Consider the following 19,778-nt stretch of genomic DNA (forward strand, 5'->3'; position numbering starts at 1 on the left):
TGATCACTTAAAACTTTGAGATGTTATGTAAAATTTTGACTGGGTGAAAATTATGATACTAATTCAAAATTTGAAGACAAAAAGTTAACTCTTAATTTAGACGTTTTAATTTTAAGTTTTGACTTACTATCTCAAACATTTTTTTCTAACTCTCATAATTAATTTTGTCTTTCTCACAATCTTCGCTAACAATAATCAACTATGAAAATAAAAATGCTCCTGATAGTTAAGATTAGAGAAGAAAAAATGTGTATTTAAGAATCTAAATTATGAGACTCAAATGAGAAATAAGTCAGAATTTGATTTATCTCTAATTTTATGGCAACAAAAATGTTCAGAAAGGGAAAAAATATTGACTTCCTGTATAATTTTATGAACATTAAATTCATCACTCACTAGAACTTTGAGATGTTAAGTCAAATTTTTCACTCAAAATTGATTCAAAATTCAAAGATAAAAACTCATAATGTAGACTTAAAGAGAGTTTTATAGTATAGTTTGATATGTTTGATTAATCATGAGCATTAAAAAAAAAATCTTATATATTATAATCAACTTTCCATCTATTTTTGTTTTTTTTTCATTTCCTGGCAGCAACGAACTTCCGTACAGATCAGCAGATTTCAGAGAAAAACAAAAAACAGAAGATATGTGAAAAAAAAAAATTAAGCGTTTGTCCAGTTTTTTGAACTTCACTGAGGATAAAAACACATTCTGAGGTTTGTGTAAATACTTCTGGATATGAAGAGAGAGAAAAATAAAAGACCACTTTTTGATATGCAGGTAATTGAAAGTTGTCTAGTTTTTTAATCTCCTTGTTAAACATTAAGTAAAGGAGACAGAGCAGTAGTACAGATTTCACTTAAAAAGGAGCAGTGTGTAAGATTTAAAGGTATCTAATGTAAAATAATACTAAGTTTTAATAATTAGTGTATCATCAGTTCTCGTTACCTTTAAAATGAGCTTTTTATCTGTATTGTAGATTCTCGCTAAATCCTACACGCTGGTCCTTTAACCCTCCTGTTGTCCTCGAGTCAAGGAAGGAAGGGAGGAAGGAAAGGAAGGAAGGGAGGATGGAAGGAAGGGAGGGAGGGAGAAGGAAGGAAGGGAGGGAGGATGGAAGGGAAGAAGGATAGAAGGGAGGAAAGGAAAGAAGGAAGGGAGGAAGGAAAGGAAGGAATGAAGGGTGTAGGACGGAGGAAAGAAGGAGAGAGTAAAGAACAAAGTGAGGAAGGAAGGAGGGAAGGAAAGAAGGAGGGAGGGAGGAAGGAAGGAAGGGAGGATAGAAGGGAGGAAAGGAAAGAATGAAGGGAGGAAGGAAAGGAAGGAATGAAGGATGGAGGAAAGAAGGAAGGCAGAAAGGAAGGAAGGAAAGAAGGAAGGTAGGACAAAGGAAAGGACAGATGAAAGAACGAAGTGAGGAAGGAAGGAAAGAAGGAAGGGAGGGAGGAGGGGAGGAAAGAAGGAGGGAGGGAGGAAGGAAGGAAGGAAGAAAGGAAGGAAGGAAGGGAGGAAAGAAGGAACATTCAAAACAGACAGGGTCAATTTGACCCGGGAGGACGACAGGAAGGGTTTAAAAAAAAAAAAAAAAAGTAGATCATCTTTTTACTTTCTTCACTTCAGTGTTACTTTTTCCAGTTGTTTGTTTTTCATGTCGTATCGGAAAAATAAAATTAACTTAAAAAAAAAAACTAACGAAAAAACGCTCGATTCAGATTCAGACATTCAGGCGACACTCAGAAACACTCATATCCGCTTTCCAAAATACACGTTTATATACAAAAAGCAACCCTGAGTCTCGTCAGTGGGAACGACTGCTCTGTTTCTGGGACGCTTCACCTCTCTCTCTCTCTCCTCTCTCTCTCTCTCTCTCTCTCTCTCTCTCTCTCTCTCTCTCCTCTCTCTCTCTCTCTCTCTCTCTCTCTCTCTCTCTCTCTCTCTCTCTCTCTCTCTCTCTCTCTCTCCCTCTCCCTCTCCCTCTCCCTCTCCCTCATTCAGTGGTCCACCGCCCCGAATCGCTCGTAACACGACGCTGGTCCCTTCTCCAACAAACCCCCCCCCCCCACCCCCAAAAAAAGTTCCTTCAAGGTGGATGACTTTCATTCATTCAGTCATACACACACACACCACACACACACACACACACACACACACACACACACACACACACACACACACACACACACACACAGTTAATCACTCCTTTTTTTTCTTTTTTTTGCTCATTCGTGGAATATGTGTTGGCATTTCTGTAGCTCGACATAAGGGAATGGACCCCCCCCCCCCCCCCGCCCCGCCCGCCATGACAGAAACAGTGTAGAGATGAAAAGAAAAAGGGCCTTGGGTGCGTTTGTTTTTGGCATGACAACTGACGCTGCAGCCAATGACTCCCCCTCCTCTCCTTCTTCTCTCTCTCTCTCTCTTTTTGCCCCCCCCGACCACCACCACCACCTCTCTCTCTCTCTCTCTCTCTTTTGCCCCCCCACCACCATCTCTCTCTCTCTCTCTCTCGCACCCCCACCTCTCTCTCTTTTGCCCCCCCCCCCGACCACCACCACCTCTCTCTCTCTCTTTTGCCCCCCACCACCATCTCTCTCTCTCGCCCCCCCACCTCTCTCTCTCTCTCTCTCTCTCTCTCTCTCTCTCTGTGTGTGATTGGCTGCTTCTTCTTTTAAAAAAAGAGCTTCTGGCTTCCTCCTCGTTCGTCCAATCAGGAGTAGATGGTGATGACTTCACTTCCTCCGCCTCTGACCAACAGGACTCGCTCCAAACCTTCGGTGAGGACCTCGAGGAACTCCATGTCTGAGCGACGAAGTCAAGGAATAAAAATTATTTATTATTTATTGATACTCTTTCAATTCTGCTCTTCACTTTACTGCTGTAACGCTGTTCATTTCCCTGTCATGGGACTAATAAGGAAGGACGGAGGAAGGAAAGAAGGAAGGAAGGAGGAAGGAAGGAAGGACAGAGGAAAGAAAGACACACAGCAGTCTGTCTTATTATTAAGGAAGGAAGGAAGGAAGGAAAGGAAGGAAGGGAGGAAGGAAGGACAGAAGAAAGAAAGAAGGAAATAAGGAAGGAAGGGGGGAGGGAGGAAGGAAAAGAGTAAGGAAGGAAGGAAGGACAGAGGAAAGAAAGAAGGGAATGGGGAGGAAAGAAAGAGACACACATTTGATTGATTGATTGATTGGTTGATGCTAAGGTAACCGTCTCCTAGGCGATTAACAAGAGAAAACAGCTGATTTGTGGCATGCGGTTATTTGACTGAGACAGAGCAGCGTTAAAGGATACAGTTCTCGTCTCCATCTGTGTTTCTGGGGGGTCCCGGCATGTTGAGCAGGACGACCCGGGCATCATGGGATTTGTTGACAATGACCTCATTGAGCTTGACGGCGGTGTGCATCCGTCTGACGTTGGAGTGATCCCTTAAAAGAAAAAAAAAAACAAGTAACATTTAACACCCTCTCCGTTAACCCCCTGAGACCTGAGTTTTTGTTTGGTAGGCATTTTTAACTTCTCCTTTTTACTACTCCTCTCCTGTGGAACCATCTTCTAGATTTGGTCCGGGGGGCAGACACCCTCCCTACGTTTAAGAGTAGGCTTAAAACTTTCCTTTTTGATAAAACTTATAGTTAGGGCTCTTACAGCTCTTAACTTATGCTGCCATAGGCTTTGACTGCCGGGGGACCCCCATGATGCACTGAGCTCCTCTCTCTCTATCCATCTATCTATATCCATTAACATTCATGTTCTATTAATGCATTCAATAACCGAGGTTACTTCCTGTTAAAAGGGAGTTTTTTCTCGCCACTGTTGGAATGTTGGGTCTCTTTAAAGTTAAAACCTGAAGAGTTCGTTTTAGAACCTGCTCTATGTGTAAAGTTGAGATGACTTTGTTGTGATTTTAGATTGATTGATTGATTGATATATCAGAATATCAAACTAGAAATGTTATTAAGCAAAAATAAACAAGTTTCAACCATAAACTTTTATAAAGGTTTTGTACCTGGTCCACTTTTATCTGTCATCCTGTTTCTACACTGATTTTTATTCTGTAATGTGCTTTTTCTGCCACTAGGGGGCACAAAAATGTATGAGTACAACAGGTCAAAGTTAAAAAAAAATGAAGCATAAGGTCCAGAAAACCCAAAATGTGATGTCCCCATATGAGGATGCAGGTTTACAGGGAGGTTAAATACCCCCCCCCCCCCTCCTCCCTCCTCCCCCAGTTTCAGGTCCACTCACGGCCGGATGCTGAGCATGTCTCTGAAGCCTTCGGGCGTGGAGCAGCCGGAGTGTGCCGCCCGGTACTGCGAGGTCTTCTCTTTGGTCCAGGTCATCTGAACTCGGCGGTGATGCTCAGAGCTGCCTCCTCCTCCACCTCCTCCTCCTCCTCCTCCACCTCCGCCACCACCGCTGCTCACCACTCTGTCTCGCTCTACGCCGTCCGTGTCGTCGTCGTCGTCCGAGCCGATGCTCGTCAGGCGCAGCATGGAGTTACGATCCTTCACCAGCTGGGCCTGATTCAGTGGAGGACACACACACACACACACACACAAACACACATACATACATATTTATAAACACACATGTTCTTTCTCATTTCGTCACTACTTTAACTTCTTTCTACTCTACTACTTCGACACCTCTCTCTCTCTCTCGCTCTCTCTCTCTCTCTTCTACACAGCTCCCGTCCCCGAGCTACTGTCTCTTTGTCTCTTTGTACCTGTCTGTCTCTGCTTCCTTTGTAGGTGTTTGAAGTGTGGCTTCCAATAGTGCTGTACCTGGGGGAGAGATACACCTACAGAAAACACACCGTCACCTCGACTTACTAACACAGAAACAACAAGAGAGGCTGAATCTACTGTGATCGAACCGAAGTGCTAAAGAGTAAGGGGCTATGAGAGGCTATGAGAGGCTATAAGACGCTATAATGGGCTATAAGGGGCTATAAGGGGGCACAGAGGGGCGAGACCTGAGTCAAAATGTATCTTAAAACACACAAAAAGACAAGTGGAAAGGTGGACAACGACATGAAAATGCAAGAAATTCTAAAGACAGGCGGCAGTTTTGACTCAGGTTACCATATTTTAACTTTTAATGGACAAACTCTAAAAACTATTAATTGAATCCTTCAGATTAAGAGCAGGTAGAATAATATAGATTTTTATTAATTAAACACACTGAGATCTTTTTACCCCCGTTCACTAGAGAGCTCAAAGATCATGAAAAGCAGTAGAGACTCTTCTGATACCCCCCCCCCCCCGCCCCAAAAAAAGGGCACTAATAATTTATAATATATGTCTAAATGTTAGGTTATGTTTTCCTGAAGGATTCATATGTATGCGTGGGAGCTCAGAGGTCATCACTAATTCATGAGGAATAAAAAAAACTAGAAAAAAACACACACACACAACTTTGGGTTTAACTGAGTCTACACTGTGTCTACTTGAATCAGCTGCTTACTTTTGTTACTTACTGTGGAAGCTGTACAACTTACATCATCAAAGCTCCAGCGAACCCTCTGAGGCAGAAAGAAGGTTTTTACGTTGAATAAGTTTAATATTAAAAGCTTGAAGAGATGCTGCTGCTGCTGGCTGCCAGGCTGCTTGGTGATGTGTTGTTACCTTTTGACCTTTTTAGTTTTTATTCTCCTTTTTTGTGTGTGTATTTCACTTTAACTCCAACTCTAACAGTCTGCTTTATGTGGGAAACCTTTAAAGTAGATTCATCAGACTCCTTGTTAAAGACATTTTCTTCCCTAATACTGTAGATGTTTTCACCCTCGTTAAGGATTTTTAAAAAACTGGTTAAACTTATAAAAATCCTCCAACTGGACACTGAAGATCTTCACCACAGCAAATATTAGTAAGTATATGATAGCATAAGCGTCTCCTGCACACCCGACCGGAAATAACCCACCTGGACGAATGTGCATTTAAATTCAGCACTTTTTTATACATCTTTCTAAGGCTGCTCAATTAATCGAAATTTGATCGTGATTACGATTTAGGGGCCAAACGATCTCAAAACCAATTAAAATCGGGGGGGACGATTTTTAATAATAATAATAATGAGATAGCGCTCAATAAGAAAGGTTTTATTTTGAAAAGCTTACACCGGAAGCCGCCGCAGCTCCGTTAGCATAGACGCTGAAACACACGGCGAAATGTTTTAACTGTAAATAAAAGTGCAGAGTTTCCAGCCTGCGTCAAACAATGCTGAGTTAACTGACTAATTATTAAAAACCAGGAAGTGACGTGTGAACTCTATCGTCATGGTAACCAGCTCAGCTCTAATATCTCTGCACATTTTCTGCTGTGTGTTGCGTTAAGCGGCAGATAAAAGGCTGCTGCTGGGAGAGAAAATTAATTAAACCGAATGAACAAGAAAAAAAAATAGTTTTAATAATCGTAATTTTCAATTTTGACCCAAATAATCGTGATTATGATTTTTTTTCCATAATCGAGCAGCCCTACTACATCTTTCTCTTACCTGCGTCTTAATAACCGACACATAAAAAAGGCGTGACGTCATGCTTATAAGTGTGAGTATGCACGTGCTTTCTCTTGTTCCCTTTCATACAGATGTGAGTAGAAAGAAGCTTTGATTTATGTTATATTATTAGCCCAAAAGCAATATGTAAAATGTAATTAACTTTTTAAAAAATAAATTACATTGTACATATTATTCCAGCGGTTTTAGTCGTAGACAATGATTTGACATTTAAATTAGTATACAAAGATAGTTAGATAGAAAAATCAGCTTTTCTAAAAATACTTACTGTGTGTCTTTTTTTTTTATTATTTATTACTTTTTCAAACAAACTTGTGAATTTTTAAGCTTGGCCATAACCTGCTGACCTCACCTGAGACCTTGTTGCTCCACCTGCCTCTGGCCTACTTTCACTGCTGCTGCTACCAGGGTTTCCCTGATAAAATGATGCACGACATTCAACAGACAGATCAGACGAGTGAGTGGCCGACAACAATAATAATGACTCATACACTACTCGCCATCCACCCCCGTCAAGGATGGCGTTTGAGTTGAGTTGGTTAAAACTACAGGTGGAGATAATTAAATAACCCCTTTAATTTGTGTCAACACACTGAACAAATGCATCATCTAAAACTCTTTAAAAGATTAAGATTAACGCTCCTGTTTATAACATGCTCTGTAAATCTTTTTTTAGTCTGACGTAAGCTCACCTCTCTATCCCGGTCTGATTTAGACAGTCGCATCTGTCGGAGCATCTGAGATCTCTGCTCCATCATCAGGGTTCGCTCGTAGGTGTAGGCGCTGATATCGCTGTCGTGCTGAAGAGAGGGAGATTATCTCAGTGATATTTCTGACACATTTCACTTTAAATGTATTCTTGATTAACTGGCAGCAACGTACCATCTCTACTACTTCCACCTCGGCCTCGATACGCAGGTGATAGAGGAAGGTTGCCAGGTCTTTCTTCATCTGGATGGAGTTATCCTCCATCTGGGCCACTGTGAAGATCCGCATCCCGCACTTACGCCACACCTGATGGGGGAGGAGAGCAAATTAGTGTCACTGTGGAGCTCTTAAAACTTAATATAGACACACAAATAGGGCTGGGGGGCAAGAAATCAATATATCGATATCGTGATATTTTATAGATATCGTTATAGATTCATATTATGATGATAATTTGGTGATATGGAATAAATGTCTTTTCCTGCTTTTAAAGGCTTCATTACATAAATATTGTCAAATTATTCACACTTGCGGAGAGGAGAGCAGTAAAAAGCAGCAATAAGTGACACTACGAAGCTCTTAAAACTTAATATATACATTAATATAGACACAAATAGGCCTGGGGGGCAATAAATCAATATGTCGATATCGTGATATTTTATATATATCATTTTAGATTTTTAAAATTGTAAAATGGTGATATGAGATAAGTGTGTTTTCCTGCTTTTAAAGGCTTCATTACAGTAAAAATGTAACTTTATGATCTTTTACTATCTGCCTTTATCCACTTACTGTAGTCATTATATCCTCATTACTGATGATTATTGATCAAAAATCTAATTGTTATAGATTTACTAAATATAATATATAATATTGTACTAAATATTTTGTGAAAGCACTGATGGTCATCCATAAAAATATTGTCAAAATATTGACACCTGCGGAGAGGAGAGCAGTCAAAAGCAGCAATAAATACACTACGAAGCTCTTAAAACTTAAAAATCCATCCATCCATTTTCTGTTGCTTATCGAGGGCCGGGTCACGGTGGCATTAGACGTCCCTCTCTCCCCCAGTAACACTCATCAGCTCCTCTTGGTGTGGATCCCGAGGCCAGGAGAGATCCATAACCCCTCCAGCGTATTATGGGTCTAACTCTGGCGTCTCCTCCCAAAATGTGTCATTAAAGAACTACAGAAACAAGCGCTCCCCACCTTGTGTTGACGCAGCAGGAAGGGCAGCAGCATCAGCATCCCGCCGTCGTGCACGATCCACCACACGTCGATGTAACCCTCCGTGCACGGCTCACTGTTGCTGGGGAACAGAGAGATGTTTTTGGGCACCAGCAGGGCCAGGTGAGCTGCTGTGGTCACCCGCACCGTGTCTGGAAGGAAGAGAGGGGGCGCTGTTAGCCTGCCGTATTTAAACATTTAAAGGGATTTACTATGTTTCCTGTTTCCTGTTTGACTCACTGATGAATGTCTTCCAGGACTGAGGGTCTTCGCTCTGCCTCCAGGCGTGCGGCCAACCCATCACCACGGTGTTGGGTTTCATCCCTCCGAGGCCGCTGGACTGGATCATGTGGCTGATGCCGTCGCGCGGTTTCTGGGCAACGATGCACTGACAGAAACCTTTAACTCGCTCCTTATCCATCAGGTGCTTCAGAGTCTGAGAGAAAAAAAAAAAAGGATCATTTCCTGTTTTTTCTTTAACCTTTGTGTCGTCCTCCCGGGTCAAATTGACCCCGTCGGTTTTGACTGTTCCTTCTTTCCTCCCTTCCTTCCTTCCTTCTTCCTCCCTCCTTTCTTTCCTCCCCATTACCTTCCTTCTTTCCGTCTGTCCTTCCTCCCTCCCTCCGCTCTTTGCTCTATCCTCCTTTCCTTCCTTCCTTCCTCCCTTCCTCTTTTCCTTTCTCCCTCACTCCCTCCCTCCCTCCCTCCTTCCTTCCTTCCTTCCTTCCTACCTTCCTTCCTTCCTTCCTCCCTCCCTCCCTCCCTCCCTTCCTTCCTTCCTTGACTTGAGGACAACAGGAGGGTCCTTCTTCCCTCCGTTCTTTCTTTCCTTCCTTCCTTCCTTCCTTCCTCCCTTCCTCCCTTCCTCTTTTCCTTTCTCCCTCCCTCCCTTCCTTCCCCCCTCCCTTCCTCCCTCCCTTCCTCCCTCCCTCCCTCCGTCCCTGCCTTCCTTCCTTGACTTGTGGACAACAGGAGGGTTAAATAAAACACTATTTTCTCCTCCATGTTTCAGTGAGTCTTAACCTTCCCCACCTGTTCGGCAGCGAGAGCCTCTCCGTAGCTTTGCAGGAAGTTGCCGGAGACGACGGTGCCGACGATGGTCAGGCCTTTTCCCGCCTTCAGCTGGCTGGCGAACGTCAGCAGGCGGGGAGACTTGACGTGGGCGTCTTCGTCCAGTTTTAGTAAGACCAACAGCTGCGGCCTGGAGACGAAAGAGGGGAGGAGAGGAGAGGAGAGGAGAGGAGAGGAGAAGAGAGAGAGGAGAGGAGAGGGGAGAAGAGGAGAGAAAGGAGAGGAGAGGAAGGAGAGCAGAGAAAAGAGAGGAGAGAAAGGAGAGGAGAGGAGAGGGAGGAGAGGAGAGGAGAGAAAGGAGAGGAGAGGAGAGAAAAGAGGAGAGGAGAGAAAGGAGAGGAGAGAAAAGAGAGGAGAGAAAGGAGAGGAGAAGGGAGGAGAGGAGAGGAGAGAGAGGAGAGGAGAGGAGAGGAGAGGAAAGGAGAGAAGAAGAGAGGAGAGGAGAGAAAGGAGAGAAGATGAGAGTAGAGAAGAGAAAGGAGAGAGAGGAGAGAAAGGAAAAGAGGAGAAGTTACTATCTTTATTTTGAGTTCCCATGGTTACTTACTTATTATTATTATTATTATTATTATTATAATTAATCTTTATTTCTATTGATGCTCTTTCTATTGTTCTTTTATCCACTTTGCTGCTGTGCCTCAGTTAATTTCCCCATGGTGGGATTAATAAAGGATTACCTCATCTAACGAGTCTTGTGTTTGTCGTTCTGACAGCAGTGACACTACAGGTTAACGAGGCTACTTTAGCTAAGCCGACTAGCATATATCCATTAGTATACAGCAGATCACCGGTGCTCTGCCAAAACGCTCTGGGAGGAAGTCGAGACACCAGTCAGCTGGAGTTAGGATGAGCATCGCATGGTTTTTATATATTTACCATCTAATTATAATCACACAAAGATCACTGGGAGTATAAACATGTAATATTCTATTTTTGTTTTTATTGGATGTTTTAAATCTTGGTTTTCTACTTTATTTTCTACTTTTCTGTTATTATCATTCTATAATTTTATCTTATTGATTTTATTCATGTGTTTCTTTTGTCTTTTTAATCTCTTTTTAACCCAGTTTCAGTCCAGTTGTTATTTTACTTATTTTACTTTATCTTATTTTACAGTTTTTTCTATTTTCACCTAGTTTTTACTCAAACTTTTAATACATTTTTTCTCTTATTTTATATTTTCCATTATTTATTTATTTATTTATTTTTTTAAAGTATATTTTTTGGGCTTTTTTTGCCTTTAATGTAGAGGACAGTGTAGAGAGACAGGAAACAGGAGGCAGAGAGAGGGGGAATGACACGCAGGATAAGACCGCTCGGATCGGGATTCGAACCGGGGTCGCCTGCAACGAGGACTATAGCCTCAACACATGGGGCGGGTGCGCTACCCGCTGAGCTATGCTCAACCCCCTTCCATTATTTATTTTACTTAATTTAGATTGTTATTATAAATCCTAAATCTTTTTTTCTCTCAATTATTTTCTCTCATGTGCATTGATCTCAATTTTGCTCTTCGTAATTTGCACTTTATTTTTGTTCCTTTATCGTTTTTGTTCCTTTTCTTTACGTTGTCCTTTAGCCTGTAAATCAACTGTTTGAACACTTTGAACTCCATTAACCTGTATGAAATGTGCTGTATAAAAAAAGTTTAATTGATTGAAAATGTAAAAAGGAGTTTCTGGTGATGTAAAGCAGCTTTACTTCATGTATGTATACTGAGGTTTATCATGGCAGTGGAAACCTACATGAAGTTATAATAATAATGTGTAAAAGTGAGTGAGTGAATGAAACATGTACCTCCAGTTTTTGGTGTGTGGTGGTCCCTCTTCCAACCTCAGGAGGGCATAACGGGCAGCGCTGAGCGAGAGACCGCGGATCCCATCCCCCCACTCTTTCTCAGCTCTGATACACACAAACACACACACACACACACACACACAGATATGTAGAATAAATAAAAACATAAAGGTAAAAAGTGTGATTTAGTCTTTCCTGACACACGCCTACAAACACAGGGGATTCACACTGGAAACACACACACACACACACACACACACACACACACACGGAAGCAAAAAATAGTACACACACACACACATATAACTTGACCATGCTTTACATGTACAATCATGCCGGGGAGAATAGATCTCCATGGCAACATACCCGTGATACTCTATGTACTTGTAGATCATGCCTGCGATCACCATGGCAACGATTGCGTAGTACCAGGAGGAGATGAACATGAGCGCCAGACAGATAGTCATCCCCAAAAATGACAAGGTCCTGGAGAGAGAGAGAGAGAGAGAGAGAGAGGAGAGAGCCCCCCAAGAGGCAGGGATCAGTGTGTGTGTTCGTCTCTCTGTGTGTGTGTGTGTGTGTGTGTGTGTGTGTGTGTGTGTGTGTGTGTGTGTGTGTGTGTGTGTGTGTGTGTGTGTGTGTATGTGTGTGTGTGTACCAGTGGTAGTAGGAGAAGCGTGGCCTCCAGTTAGGCGTCCTCAAGAGGGTCTGGAGAGCACAGGCCAGGTTCACAAACAGATAACACATCAAGAAGAACCTAGAAAGAAAGAGAGACACAGTACCAACGATGAATAAAAGAATAAATCAAATATAAATATTAGCGACACAAGAGCGAGATTTATTTTTATCCACTGTCCGTGTCTCACATTGTCAGGATGGGAGCCACCAGATCGAGAGAGGCGATGAGAATCCCGAGCTCGGCTATCAGGGCCGTTAGCAGCAACGCCCACGTTGGCTCCCCGTTAGCTTTCCCGTGCCCGAACACCTGGCGGACAGACACGAGCAGAAGAATGTAAAAAATGTGTGTAGATCATACTGGAAGTGGGTTAAAGGTTTATTCAGAGCATGATAGTACAGTATGTGCTTAGAGTTTGAGTCTGACTTTAAGTTTTTAGTACTCAAAGCTCTGAAATGTGCTGACATGAAAACCCACAGGCAGCAAAACATGTTACACAAGCTCTGAGAAACTCCAGGAGGTTAATGTGCTGACTCAGCCACGAAGCTGTTGTCAATATGTAAATGTCCTCGAAAGTCCTTAACACTTACATACTGTTCATAATTAGTCTCTACACCAATTCACATTCATAAAATCCCCCATCAGTCATTGATAAATGTCAAATTTGTAGATTTTCATATGTAAAAATGTATATCAGCTGCACAAAAACTAAAAAATGATGCTTTTTATTTTCATTTTTAAATACTGTGGGACACATCTGGCTAAAAGAAATGTTTTACTGTGTTTTTACAGATCTCAAATGTAAAAAATTTGGGCAAATTTGACCCTGAACTGTATGTAAGAGTTAAATATATTAAGATATTTACTTCCACCAAAGACTATATTAGGTCCAATACGGTAATTCACCCCTATTACAGATGGCTTGAAAACAGCAAAAGAAAGTCTGCACACTGTAGCTCCCAATGCAGGTGTAGTTTAGTGTAAACCACACCTGCATTGGGAGCTAGAGTGTGCAGACCTCCTTCTACTTCTACAGATTCAGCTCTTCAGTTTTTTTTGTTCCAGATGTGCACGTATACTACACATTACCTCCAAATCTCATATAAACTTCCCTAAATAAACGGATCACACATTATTATTTTAATTTTTTTCTCCCTGTGTGTCTGAAATCAAAAGTGGGAGCTCTAACCCGGAGGAAGGGGATGATGTTGTCCTTGGCGATGGCCTGCAGGAGTCGCGGGGCGCCCGTCAGCGACTGGAGGCCGGCGCCGCACGTCGAGAAGAAGGAGCCGACCACGATGACCCAGGGAGTCGGCCACGCCAGAGTCCCCACCACCAGATTCCCTTGAACTGAGTCTCCAAACCTGCAGGAAGAAAAAAAAACATGCATATTTTGACTGTTCCTTCTTTCCTCCCTTTTTTCCTTCCTTTCCTTCCTTCCTTCCTTTCCTCCCTCCATCCTTCCCTCCCCTCCCTCCTTCCTTCCCTCCCCTCCCTCCTTCCTTCCCTTCTTGCTTCCTTCCCTCCCACCTTCCTTCTTTTCTTCCTTTCCTCCCTTCCTTCCTTTCTTCCTTCCTTCCATCCTTCCTTCCTCCCTCCTTCTCTCTTTCCTTCCTTCCTCTGTCCTCCCTTCCTTCTTTCCTCTGTCCTTCTTTCCTTCCTTCCTTCCTCCCTTCCTCTCTTCCTTTCCTCCCTCCCTCCTTCCTTCCTCCCTCCTTTCCTTCCTCATCCCTTCCTTCCTTTCCTTCTTCCCTCCCTCCTTCCTTCCTCCGTCCTTTCCTTCCTTCTTCCTTCCTTCCTTCCTCCCTTCCTTCCTCCCTTGACTCGAGGACGATAGGAAGGTGAAAGTGTGACGCTGTGGTTAATGTCTAGTTTACTTGATTAGAACTATTTAAAGATCATAGTTTGGGTTAAAATCATCACTGGAGACAAGTTTTCAAATTCCTTAAAGATATGGAACCTTTGTTGTCATGGCAACAGTGAACACCACGATTAACTGACATGACCAAGATTAAGTCAATTAGAGTTTCTAAATTAATCGATTAATTGCCCAGCCCTACTATGAAGACCTTTTCTTTTTTATAGCAGCAGACAGAAATAGACAGATAGAAGAAAAGTTGTACTGACTTGTCTCGGAGGACCACGCCTTCGATGCAGGAGCCAAACAACACGACACTGGACAAGTCTGAACGGACAGCGCTCAGGAAAAAAAAAAATTTAGAAAACACCCGGCAGTCAAATCATATCAAATGAAATATGAACTACACCCTGAGTGCCTTTTAGATGCAAATATGAACTAAAGTATCCTCTTCATGCTGCGGAGTATAAAACAAGCACTTCATTTAGCTGAAGTGACGGTCATTAAACTCTACAGAGATATAAAAACATAATCCAGACAGACGGTTTCCATAATGAGAAAAGAGGAAGTGAAGAATGGTGCTTTGAAACGAACAGGAAGGATACAGACGATGGAGGTGGTGAGGATGGCGAGGATTGTGCCGATGGGGATGGAGCGCTGGGCGTCTTTCAGATCCCCCGACCGGTTCGAACCGGCCATGATTCCTGAAGAAAAGAAGAAGAAGAAAAACAAACAGCACTATTAAAGCCTCCAATCGGCCAAAAGAAACACATACTTGAACTCCTTTATAGCCATAAAGCCAAAGAGAGTTATTAAAGTTATTAATGCTCTATTCATGAATAAAGTGAAATCCAAAAACAGACACATCAAGATCCTGAAAGAGCAGCGAGAATAAAAAATCAATACAACACCCACTGAGCTCTTCCTGTTTCTTTTCTCTCTAGTGTTGCTATTTGTATTTGTGACCTTTTAACATTTTTAAAAAAGGAAGAGCTGCGTTACCTGTGACGGAGGGGAAGAAGATGCCCACCAGCAGTGTGAAGGAGGTGGTGATGTCGGCGAACACGTACGGCTGCTGAGTGGAGGCCGGGTGTGCGACGTGAGACGAGCTCATGGCGGCTTTCTCCACCACGTCGCCTTTGCTGAGGTAGGAGCTCCACAAGTTCTCTGTGAGGAGATTTAAATACGAGCTGGTTAGACGGAGCATGAAGTGAATTTATCAGCGTTCAGTCAGTAATAAACCAAGCGGGGAGTTCCGGTCACATTCTACATTCTATATGACATCATAGCAACATTCCAGAATCCAATATAGGGAAAATACCAGGTGGGGAGTCACATTCCACATTCTATATGACATCATAGCAACATTCCGGAATCCAATATAGGGAAAATACCAGGTGGGGAGTTCCGGTCCTCTGAAATGAAGCCAATGTGGAAGTAACTTAGAACTGCATTCTATCAAAAGGCCACCAGGGGGCGACCGTTTTGGTGTCAAGTCAATGGAGAATTCACCAACTTCTCACTTGATTTCTAACCTCAGTAAATGTTTTCAAAATGTGTTTATGGTCTCAATCGCTAGTTTAAAGCCTTCTTCAATGCAGTATGATGTTCATTTGTGACATTTTGGCCTCCCTGATTTTATATTTGACGATAAAGCAGGGTATGCATTAGGGCGTGGCTACGTCCTGATTGACAGGTTGATTGCCCAATGTCCTCGAGATCCAGCCCTCGTAACCATAGCAACCTCCCCGCTCCGCCCATGGCTCCGCCTCATGCCCATATAACTAGAATCTGTGTTTTTATTTTTCCCAGCATGCACCTGAAATTTTCAAGATGGCGCTGCCCAGATTCGAAACTATTGGCTTCCGAGCAGCAGTCCACAAACCAATGGGTGACGTCACAGATGTTACGTCCATTTATTTTACACAGTCTATGTAATAAATACAAACACACTCTACCTGAAATGATCCCACTGGCCAAACCGGGGATTCCTTCGATGTTTGAGAAATTGTTGGACATGAAGTAGTCGTCGCAGGAGGCGTTGAGTTCGGCGTTCTGGCAAAATCGGCTCCAGATGTACGTGGTCTTCTCTACGAGGACGTGACCTGGGTCGAGTGTTGGAGCCACCGTGCCGTTTTCTGTTGAAAGAGAGAAGATCAGAGAGAATGAGCGTCTCTGTCGGTATTGAAAAAAGGTAAGATACTATCAATAATCTAAACCCACCACTGGTGAACGTGAAGTTGCTGTTTTCTCTCTCCGCCTGCTCTTTGATCTGTAGCATGATGGTTTTCGCACAATGGCTGTCCTCGAGATCGTGGGCGTTAATCGTTCTGTTTCCTAGCATGCACACCCTGCGGACAGGACAGAAGCCGATCGGTCAAACAAAACCCGCAACGATTCAAGATCAAAGGAGCACGTTTAAAAAAGCGACGACAGCACTCACGGGAAATTTGGCGGTTTGAAGGCGGACACCAATGCTCCGACGTAGATGGACACGATGGAGACGATGACGCACGCCAAGAAGATGGAGGCCAGCTTGTTGACGTACTTCACGCCCACGAAGACCAGCAGGGACATGAGCAGGAGGCAGATGGAGCCGTAGATCCGCATGTTGTTCAACATCGCCGCCCCTTCGCCTTCGAGCCCCTTGGCCTTAAAGATGGCCGCGTCGGGGGCGATGTACATCTGGAGGCGAGACGAGAAGAAGAGAAGGATGCAATAGAGATAAAAGGAAAAGACCTCGAAGGGGTGCAGACTAAGAGACATGCTCAAATTATTAAAATAAGTAAGATATTAATAATAAAGAGTGCAAATACGTATATATAAGATGCATAACTCTTTAGGTGCCTGAAGCTGCAAAGAACTGCTCGTAATGAGGTTGATAATGACACAGATTAAAGGTTGTGTAATGAAAAGAGATACAATAAATAATCCCTTTAATATCTCTCTGTGTATCAGACGTTTGTGGGCGATGCTGCACATGGAGAACTTCTTTATGATATTTGCATCAATGTATTTTTGGCTTAACCCTCCTGTTGTCCTCAAGTCAAGGGAGGAAGGGAGGAAGGTAGGGGGAGGAAAGAAAGAGAGAAGAAGGAAGGAAGGAAAGAAGGAAGGAAGGAAAGAAGGAAGGAAATAAGGAAGGAAGGAAGGAAGGGAAGAAGGAGGGAGGGAGAAAGGAAGGGAGGTAGGTAGGGGAGGAAAGAAGGAGAGAAGAAGGAAGGAAGGAAGGAGGGAAGGAAAGAAGGGCAGAAGGAAGGAAGGAAATAAGGAAGGAAGGAAATAAGGGAAGAAGGAGGGAAGGAGAAAGGAAGGGAGGAAGGAAGGACAGAGAAAAGAAGGAAGGGAGGGAGGGAGGGGGAGGAAAGAAAGAGAGAAGAAAGGAAGGAAGGAAGGAAGGAAGGAAGGAAGGAAGGACAGAGGAAAGAAGGAACGGAGGAAGGAACAGTCAAAACAGACGGGGTCAATTTGACCCGGGAGGACGACAGGAGGTTTACGCCAGTTTAGGCAAAAACTGGGCATTGAAATTTGGTTAAATCATCAATTTAAAGGTTTCTAAATAGATTTTCTAGTTTTAACCCTGACATACTGTTCATATTCAGGCATAATTAGTCTATATATTTTTAAAATCTGGGTCACATGAGGATCAGTCGTCACATGTCTGGTAGTAAGTAATATTCTTCTCTCAAATGTAAAAGAAATGGGGGCAAATTAGACCCTGAACAGTATGTAAGGGTTAAAGAATCTCTTTGGTTTGACAAAAAACTCTCATTACTAACGAGGAAAAGCATAAATTAATCATTTAGTAGCTGAAAGAACCAAATCTGTCCTTAAAAGGGATTTGGATGTGAGATGTCGGTTCTCGGTTCTCATGTGCAGATTCAAACCAACAAAGCCTGATACACACATACACATATATATATCTTATTCCGCTGTGTCATAGACCTCCGCTGTTGTCCAGAAACTATTAAAACCACCACTCAGCTCCACTGGCGGACATCTTCCTTCACCACGAAGATTACGATCCTGGTTTGATTCAACTGTTTATAACCAATCAATCAACCTTTATTTATATTTAGCACCAAATCACAACAATTATTTAATTTAAAGAGATTAAATTATCACCTAAATTGTGTGTTCGACCTTTTTTGGCCAACTTCAGGTTTTTGGGTCAATGACGTGATGCTACACAGTGTCAATTGGTGTAACCAGTCTCTTTTTTCATACAAATCTGATTATATACAGGAAAATAAATGTTAACTAAAATGTGGAATAAATATAATCCCACTTTTAGCAACGCAACAGTACATCATTTGTCTCAAATTATTTAGGAAAATGGTTGTTTTTAGGATATGTTCTGCTCAATATTGAAAAAAATACTTAAACATTTAAAAGTAGAAATACTCCAAAATGTTTCTTCTTTTCATTTGATGTTTTAAAATGAAGTAATTAGTTTGTATAAGTCCACTTAAATACACTGTAGGTGGATGAAAATATTAAATATGTATCATTCTTTTGTGGTTACACCATTTGACATTTTCAGGAGCATTCAGTAAAAATGGTGCAAATGTCATTTTAAATTATATAAAACCAACAAAATACATAATGTACATTTTAACAAACCTGATGCTGCTTTTAAAAGTATTGTTTAAGATATTTTTGAATTGCTCATCTTGTCAACCCTTATTTGACACGGACCTTTTCATTCATATTTTTTGGGAATGATGGTCAATAGGCCTCTTTTAAAGAAGCTATACCTAATTTTGAGTTAATGCCTGTTGCTAGGAGACTTGGAAACAGCTCCAAAGACTTATAACTAACTAACAGCGATCACATTTTCAGTCAGATCGTATTTTCGGAGCTCCAGTAGCTGGAACTTCAGCACAAAGTCAAGAAGTTGTGTGAAATGTGACATGAGAAGCTCGTTTTTGGACAAAAGTGGAGGTTTAAGACACACAGGAATAAGATATATCAGGATTTGAATAAGACACACATATATCATGTTGATGGAAAGCTAAATGATGAACATAGCAAGGAGGATGATGATAATGATGATGATGGTGGTGGAAGTGATGATGGTGAGGAAGCCAAAACCCACCAGAAGGATCTCAATGGCTCCAAGGATGTACATGGCTCCGGCGAAGGTGGTGCCCAGGTAGAAACAGAGGCCCACCGCCCCCCCAAACTCTGGACCCAGAGAGCGGCTGATCATGAAGTAAGAGCCTCCCGCTGGAGAGGGAGGAGAGAGAAAGAGAGGAGGGAGGAGGAAGAGGAGGAAGAGAGAGAGAGAGAGAGAGAGAGAGAAAGCAGGGCAGGTTGTACATCAAAGTTGGAGGAAGTGGAAATGTAGAGAGAGAGGGGGACAGAAAAGTAGAGAGGATGGAAAATGGGGGAAACGTGTAAAAAAGGGGGCGAGGGAGAAAGAGAAGGGACATGACAAAGAGAGAGAGAGGGAGAGAGAGGGGGGAGAGAGAGAGCAAGAGAGAGAGAGAGAGAGAGAGGGAGAGAGAGAGAGAGAGAGAGATGGGACATATGGAGAGAAAGAGAGAGAGAGGGAGAGAGGGAGAGAGAGAAAGGGGGGATGGATGGTTAGTAACATTATGATGTTAGGAAGGAAAACACACAGAGAGAGAAAAAGAGGACAGCTGATGAGAGAAGTCATCCTATGCTTGTAGAAAATAAGCATGATGTTCTACGTGAGACACATTGGAGAAAGAAAACAGATCCTTTGGTCAAATCGTATCTGCGGACAACTTTTCACCACTGTTTGGTTTTTCTTTTCTTTTCTTTTTTTTTGCCTCACTTGAAGTACTTGAAGCAACTCCCCAAGTATCAGATCTCAGCACGCTCTTTAATGTACTGAAATCTGGGTTACACCTTTTGACAGTGCTTCCTCGTTGAGCTGCAGTGGAGGAGAAATAA

General features: G+C 42.6%; 1 protein-coding gene across 2 annotated transcripts in view; it reads right to left on the bottom strand.

The window, feature by feature from the left end:
- Positions 1-2,657: 2,657 nt before the first annotated feature.
- LOC128384299 (solute carrier family 12 member 6-like) overlaps positions 2,658-19,778 on the bottom strand; it is a 34,869-nt gene continuing 17,748 nt past the window's right edge. Inside the window, exons 6-28 of one of the 2 annotated variants that reach the window (XM_053343850.1) lie at positions 18,955-19,085; positions 16,300-16,541; positions 16,080-16,207; positions 15,815-15,994; positions 14,859-15,023; positions 14,462-14,560; positions 14,126-14,183; positions 13,188-13,362; positions 12,189-12,307; positions 11,981-12,079; positions 11,689-11,808; positions 11,323-11,427; positions 9,487-9,655; positions 8,695-8,890; positions 8,437-8,606; positions 7,399-7,530; positions 7,209-7,316; positions 5,501-5,524; positions 4,727-4,801; positions 4,418-4,520; positions 4,246-4,369; positions 3,292-3,425; positions 2,658-2,802 (exon numbers count right to left, since the gene is read on the bottom strand). In XM_053343850.1, the coding sequence (XP_053199825.1) occupies positions 2,711-2,802; positions 3,292-3,425; positions 4,246-4,369; positions 4,418-4,520; positions 4,727-4,801; positions 5,501-5,524; positions 7,209-7,316; positions 7,399-7,530; positions 8,437-8,606; positions 8,695-8,890; positions 9,487-9,655; positions 11,323-11,427; positions 11,689-11,808; positions 11,981-12,079; positions 12,189-12,307; positions 13,188-13,362; positions 14,126-14,183; positions 14,462-14,560; positions 14,859-15,023; positions 15,815-15,994; positions 16,080-16,207; positions 16,300-16,541; positions 18,955-19,085 (2,948 nt within the window). In that variant the 3' untranslated portion in view covers positions 2,658-2,710. Of the gene's footprint in view, positions 2,803-3,291; positions 3,426-4,245; positions 4,521-4,726; positions 4,802-5,500; positions 5,525-7,208; positions 7,317-7,398; positions 7,531-8,436; positions 8,607-8,694; positions 8,891-9,486; positions 9,656-11,322; positions 11,428-11,688; positions 11,809-11,980; positions 12,080-12,188; positions 12,308-13,187; positions 13,363-14,125; positions 14,184-14,461; positions 14,561-14,858; positions 15,024-15,814; positions 15,995-16,079; positions 16,208-16,299; positions 16,542-18,954; positions 19,086-19,778 lie in introns of both variants that reach the window. The other variant, XM_053343849.1, reaches the window with a different exon arrangement.

Source organism: Scomber japonicus, chromosome 22 (genome assembly GCF_027409825.1).
Source record: "Scomber japonicus isolate fScoJap1 chromosome 22, fScoJap1.pri, whole genome shotgun sequence".
In the NCBI taxonomy this organism is placed as follows: Eukaryota; Metazoa; Chordata; class Actinopteri; order Scombriformes; family Scombridae; genus Scomber; species Scomber japonicus.